Source organism: Rhinopithecus roxellana, chromosome 11 (genome assembly GCF_007565055.1).
Source record: "Rhinopithecus roxellana isolate Shanxi Qingling chromosome 11, ASM756505v1, whole genome shotgun sequence".
NCBI lineage: Eukaryota > Metazoa > Chordata > Mammalia > Primates > Cercopithecidae > Rhinopithecus > Rhinopithecus roxellana.
In genome coordinates, this window is record NC_044559.1 from 75,622,502 (window position 1) to 75,629,416 (window position 6,915).

General features: G+C 57.6%; 1 protein-coding gene across 1 annotated transcript; it reads left to right on the plus strand.

The window, feature by feature from the left end:
- The first annotated feature begins 330 nt into the window (after nucleotides 1-330).
- Nucleotides 331-5,657, plus strand: SFRP5 (secreted frizzled related protein 5). Its single transcript, XM_010389541.2, has 3 exons — nucleotides 331-1,071; nucleotides 2,646-2,723; nucleotides 4,546-5,657. Exons 1-3 carry the CDS (start codon nucleotides 549-551, stop codon nucleotides 4,890-4,892), a joined length of 948 nt encoding a protein of 315 aa, XP_010387843.1. The 5' UTR covers nucleotides 331-548; the 3' UTR covers nucleotides 4,893-5,657.
- Nucleotides 5,658-6,915: the final 1,258 nt, after the last annotated feature.

The window sequence follows — 6,915 nt, forward strand, 5'->3', positions numbered from 1 at the left end:
CGAGGTGTCAGGGAAGAGAAAACAGAACAGAGGGAGAAAGGCCGAGACAGAGAGATAAGCAAGTGAAGTGAGTGAGAAAAGGAACAGGAGAGGCTGTGGCGGAGAGAGATAAGGAGGAAGGATGGAGAAGGCGAGGGTCGAGGAAAATGCCCAGGGAGGCAGGGAGCCCCGGGGACAAGCACTGGGCGAGGCCAGGGCCGCAGCAGCGGAGCCGAGCCGGGAGAGGGGCGCAAGAGCCGGCGCTGGGCGGGACGCGCGGGCAGGGTGCGGGAGGGGCTGAGGGCCGCCCCCACTGCCTCCACGCCTTGGAGCTGGGGCCAGGCGGCCGGAGATTGGCTGGGGCGCACGGCGAGGCCCGGGCTGGAGCCCCGAGGTGGGAGGCGCCAGCATCAGTTGGGGCGCACGGAGCGCAGGCTGCCACCCACCTGGGCGACCTCCGCGGCGGCGGTTGGGGAGAGTCGGGGCCGGGGGTGAACGCCGGGGCATCTGGGCCGCCGGGCACCGAGCGTCGGGGGGCTGCGGGGCGCGCGCCTGGAGAGGGCGCAGCCATGCGGGCGGCGGCGGGGGTGGCGCGGACAGCCGCTCTGGCGCTGTTGCTGGGGGCGCTGCACTGGACGCCGGCGCGCGGCGAGGAGTACGACTACTATGGCTGGCAGGCCGAGCCGCTGCACGGCCGCTCCTACTCCAAGCCCCCGCAGTGCCTCGACATCCCTGCCGACCTGCCGCTCTGCCACACGGTGGGCTACAAGCGCATGCGGCTGCCCAACCTGCTGGAGCACGAGAGCCTGGCCGAAGTGAAGCAGCAGGCGAGCAGCTGGCTGCCGCTGCTGGCCAAGCGCTGCCACTCGGATACGCAGGTCTTCCTGTGCTCGCTCTTTGCGCCCGTCTGTCTCGACCGGCCCATCTACCCGTGCCGCTCGCTGTGCGAGGCCGTGCGTGCCGGCTGCGCGCCCCTCATGGAGGCCTACGGCTTCCCCTGGCCCGAGATGCTGCACTGCCACAAGTTCCCCCTGGACAACGACCTCTGCATCGCAGTGCAGTTCGGACACCTGCCCGCCACCGCGCCTCCAGGTAGCGCCGCCGCCGCCGTCCCCGCGCGCTCCGTCGGCCCTGCAGCTCCCCTAGCACAGCCCTGCGAATCCCCCAAGAGGTGCAGCTCCCGCCCTTCACACACACACACACACACACACACACACTCACACACACGCTGTCTTAGCTCAGCCCATCGCCCCCGGAATTATCCCCCGCAGCCTTTCCGCCTTCCCACCTCCCCAGGGAGTAGCAGCGTAGTGCCTCCCTGCGGCTCCAGACCTTCCCTCTGGCTCTCGTTCCCTGGACACCCCTGGCACCCCTCTCAGTGCCCACCCAACCAAGCTGCTGATAATCCCCCAATGCCGTCCCCCCCATCTTGGGACGTCCTGATAAATGCCTTACGACCCCTCTCAGCCCAAGAATGTCTGGGGTCGTTAAACAATGCCTTTCACCTGGATCCCGAGGCACCAAAGCCAGCAACACCCCCACCCCGTGTTGGGACCTTGGGAAGAGAGGAGAGGTGAGGGAAGGGATGTGGGGAAAGACTGGGGACTAAGAACGTTCCTGGGCTATGGTCTGCCTCCCCATTTTCTGTACCTGGAACCCTAAGATCTCCACCCTCTTCCTCCGTTCCCCTGGCTGGGAGTCATTTGGGTAAGGCTCACTGCGGAAGGAAGGGCAGATTAGGCTCTGCCCCTAAAGAAAAGCCCTTAGGCAAGTTGCTTGACTTCACTGAGCCTCAGTTTCCCCATCCATAAAATAGGAAGCCATCCCAGGCTCATGAAACCTATGAGATCCTAAGTCCCTCCTCCCAGCCACACCCTCAGTCCCCTGAACCCTAATTTATCCCTGGTCTCAGCCTCCCCTTTGCTGTGCTGGTCCACATAGCTCTTCCAGGCCGGCTCCATGCCCTCACCCCCTTCCTCCCCGTCTGCTGTCAGACTTGAGTAACCCGCTCTGGGCCTCGGTTCCCTTTTCTCCAAATTAGGAATAAGGGCCAGGCACCGTGGTTCATGCCTGTAATCCCAGCACTTTGGGAGGCCAAGGTGGGTGAATCACTTGAAGTCAGGAGTTCTAGACCAGCCTGGCCAACATGGTGAAACCCCATCTCTACTGAAAATACAAAAATTAGCCGGGCACAGTGGCACACACCTGTAATCTCAGCTACTTGGGAGGCTGAAAAATCGCTTAAACCTGGGAGGTGGAGATTGCAGTGAGCTGAGATTGGAGAGCCACTGCACTCCAGCCTGGGTGACAGAGCGAGACTCCGTCTCAAAAATAAAATAGAAATACGAATCCCTACTTCATAGGCTGAGTATGAGAGGAGATAAAATTTAAAAGACAATGCACATCATGGCTGTGGCCGCCAGGGTCATGGAGCAGTTACTGTGCCCACCTGGCAGTTTTGTCCCTGCACAGCCTGTCTGGTGATTGTCAGTCACTCTGTGAGCGGGTAGTGATATGATTGCCATCATCCCATTTCCGGATAAGGAAGTAGAGGCTTGGCAGGGGGAAGTGGCTGGTCAGTGAGGAAGCCTGCACCCTGAGTGGCTCTTGGAACTCCAATCCCCTCACCAACTGTCCCCCAACCCCACCCCACTTTCTCTCTTCAGTGACCAAGATCTGCACCCAATGTGAGATGGAGCACAGCGCTGACGGCCTCATGGAGCAGATGTGCTCCAGTGACTTTGGTGAGTGTGGGGCCCATGCGGCCACTGCCCCGGCACCACCCCCAGCCTCTCTTTCTTGACACACATAGGAACATACGTGCCCACATCCATCACAGTGAATCCCAACAGGTTTTGCATCATGGCTCTGGTTTAGAATGCAATGATAACCATAAACCCTCTCCCAAGAGAAATGCACCTCATTCTGCATCATCTCAGGACCATCACAAGTCCCTCAAGGCTATGGGCCTTAGGCCTCAGAAACCACCCTGGCCAGGGCTCCCGCAGCCCTCCCTTGGTGTCATTTTCAGAGGGGCCTCCATGACTGGATCATCTCTGTGGATAGTGCAGGCTTAGCCCAGAGATTAATGGAGCCAGGTTTAGCCCAGAGATGGATGGAGCCAGGTGGGGAGTGATGGCTCTAGGATGGAAGTGGAGCACCCTTGTCCGTGGGTACCTCCACCTGGGACTGAGCACACCTCCTGCCAGCAGAGCTGTGGTCACCTGTCACCACAGCTTCATCCAGAGCCTTCCCATTTTCCGGGAAAACCCAGCCAAGTCCGGTCAGGACCCAGCTCACACATGGGCCATGCGGTCCAGTGTGTGATCTTTGCCAAGTCAGTTCCCTGTTTTGTGTCTTAGCCTCCCTGTCTATAAAAAAGAAAAAAGGAGATGATAATGAAGTCCTTTCTTCAGAGGAGTCTTTTACTTCGGTAGCCTGTTTGGAAAGAGAATACTGCTATTGCAAGGGGTGTGTGTGTGTGTCAGAGAGAGAAAGAGAAGAGGAAGAGGACATAAAGAGAAGGAACAAGATTTTATGACAATATCCGGCCAAGAGTGGGCAGAGTTATTCTCTGACTTCTCCCTGGCCCCACAGAGATGGGGGCCCAGAAGCCTGAAAAAGGGAGAAACCAGCCCGAGGGACTCCCCACCCCACCCTGAGGCCCAGGACTCCTTAGGCTCTCTACATCCACTGCAGGGTGACCTGCACCGTGGCTCTCTGGTCACAGACCCTGCCTTCATCCTAGCCCCACAAAGGAAAGGAGTTAGGGTTTCAGTGCCTCCAGCCACACCCCCTGCCCTACTCCTATACATACCACAAACACACTCCCACCCACCAATCTCTCTCTCACACACATACATATTACTGTACAGTGGTGTGTTCACACCAGCAAGAGCTGAACTGTGTGTATCTATTCCCAGCTCCACGCCCAGTCTTGTGGTCAGTTGTGGTGGGAGTATTTACCCCATGATGTCAATGAATGCAAAGCAGGGCTCCCTGTCCACAGAGCCAGCTGTTAAATATTTGCCAGCCCACCACTGCTCCAACCACACTCACCGTGTGTGCACGCACACACACTACACATATACACACCCCATATATACTCCATACCACTCACACACAGCCAGAAATCCCAATGGCAATCATCCCCAGATATCAGGAAGTCCAGCCTCCCTCCATTGCAAGGATCCCCTTCCAAGCAGCCGGCCCCAGTCCCATCCACTCCTTATCCCCTCCCTGGAGAGCCCCACACGCTGCTCCATCAGGAGCTCTCCACCCTGCATTTGGTGTCTCAGAAGGGCTTGGGCTCTCGATTCATGCAGGTCACAAGCTCTCTACCCCTCATTTCCCCTCTCCTGTACCTTGAGGATGAAACGTGATGCTGTCCATGAGAGTGCAGCATGGTAAGTGCTTCATAAACATGAAAATGTGCCTGTACGAGCTCCACCCTTCCAAACTCCGCAGGGCATCAGGCTCCCCGAGCCCGAAGGTCCAGAACACACCAACTCTGGGCCCACGTAGATCTGACCATTCCCAACTTGCCCCTGTCCTTTCTTCCCACAGTGGTCAAAATGCGCATCAAGGAGATCAAGATAGAGAATGGGGACCGGAAGTTGATTGGAGCCCAGAAAAAGAAGAAGCTGCTCAAGCCGGGCCCCCTGAAGCGCAAGGACACCAAGCGGCTGGTGTTGCACATGAAGAACGGCGCGGGCTGCCCCTGCCCGCAGCTGGACGGCCTGGCAGGCAGCTTCCTGGTCATGGGACGCAAAGTGGACGGACAGCTGCTGCTCATGGCCGTCTACCGCTGGGACAAGAAGAATAAGGAGATGAAGTTCGCAGTCAAATTCATGTTCTCCTACCCCTGCTCCCTCTACTACCCTTTCTTCTACGGGGCCGCAGAGCCCCACTAAAGGGCACTCCTCCCTGCCCTGCCAGCTGTGCCTTGCTTGCCCTCTGGCCCCGCCCCTACTTCCAGGTTGACCCAGCCCTGCTGGAGGGTGTTTTCACAAGTGTTATTACTGGCACAGGGCCCAAGGGATGGGCACGGAGCCCAGGCTATCCTTTTTGACCCAGGGGTCCTGGGGTCCCTGGGATATTGGGCTTCCTCTCTCAGGAGCAGGGCTTCTTCATCTGGGGGAAGACCCCAGGGTCTCAGAAAGTAGGCAGGGGAGGAGAGGGTGAGGGAAGGGTGGAGGCGCTCAGGGCACCCTGAGGAGGAGGTTTCAGAGTAGACGGTGATGTCAGCTCCAGCTCCCCTCTGTCGGTGGTGGGGCCTCACCTTGAAGAGGGAAGTCTCAATATTAGGCTAAGCTATTTGGGAGACAGCTCTCCCCACCGCCCCTGTATGCGTCATCCTAGCCCCCCAAAGGAAAGGAGTTAGGGTCTCAGTGCCTCCAGCCACACCCCCTGCCTTCCCTAGCTTGTCCATTTCCCTGCCCCCAAGCCCAGAGCTCTCCCTGGACTGGAGAGCAAGCCCAGCCCAGCCTCAGCACAGACCCCCGTCCGGTACACCCGCAGGCTTGCTTCCCGGGGTTCATTCCTCAGCCTCTGCTTCTCCTTTTTATCCTGATAAGTTATTGCTACTGCTGTGAGGCCATAGGTACTAGGCAACCAATACATACACGGTTGTGTTTTCTAATTTTTTAACTTTTTAATTAAATCAAAGAAAACAATAATTGGTTTGGACCAGGTGATTTGTCAGCTGGTTCCCAAGAGGTGGGGGGAGAGGGAGGTTTAGAATGGAGCCTCACCCAGAAAGAAGCCCTTATCTTAACCCATGGCCTGGCCACATAGACCTCCTTGGAATGCCTAAGAAAAGCAAGGCCTGTGTTTTTGTAGTACACAGCAAGGGTCATCCTGTCATTCTAATTGCTAAGTGAGGGATGGAGATGGACGTTCTTTTGTCCCTGAGGACGAATGGAAGTGCCAAGTTCCCCAGCTTTCTCCCGCAGTCTGAAGACTCCATGGTCCTGCAGCAGCTCCCCCAGGAGGTGAGGGCCTGATCGGAAGAGTCCAAGAAGGCAGGGCTGCAGGGAACTATCGTGAAAAGCCTGAGGTCGAAGATGTGTCACACCGCGGGCACTGCTCCTTACCTGTCCCTGGTCCAGCAGCATGAGCATCATCTGGGAGCTGGTTAGAAAGGCAGCATCTGGCTGGGGGCATGGTAGCTCATGCCCATAATCCCAGCACTTTGGAAGGCTGAGGCAGGAGGATCCCTTAAGCCCAGGAGTTCAAGACCAGCCTGGGCAACATAGTGAGACCCTAACTCAACAACAACAACAAAGAAATGCAGACCTGCTGTATCCGAATCTGCATTTCAACACATAAACGTTAGAATCATCTAGGGAGCTTTTACAGAATCCTGGGCCCTACTCTAATGCAATTCAATCAGAATCTCTGTAGGGAGCCCAGGAGTTAGTATTTGTAGATGCTCCCTGGGATGATGTGTAGCCAGGATTGAGAACTACTACCTAGATAAGGTGACAACTGAGACAGGGAGAGGGCAAGGAGCTGAGAGGGTGCCCCAGTGGGCTCAGAGCAGATGGAGGCTGCTGCCTTGAGGTGGATGGCAGGGAGGGGAGAAAGCTTGAGATGGAGGCGAGAAGCCACTTCCACTCTAATGGGCAGCCTATGGACAGGGCAGTGCCAGAAAGGAGCTCCCTGGGGGGTCCATCAGCAGATGCCAGATGTACCCAGAGCAGGGGGCTAGGGGCACTCCCTGAGGGGCTCTCCCCACCAGTGGGAGAAGTCTACCTCACCAGTGGGGGTAAAGCTGGGATGCCAAGTCCAGACACGGCCTGGTGTTCCTCCAAGACAAAGGAACCTCATTCTCTGGAGCTGAGGAAAGCCTTGGCTTCCACTCCCAGAGGTGCACATCACCTCAGGGAAATGACTCCAGAGGGGCCAGGGCTGAGTTCTGCTGTGGGCCATGCG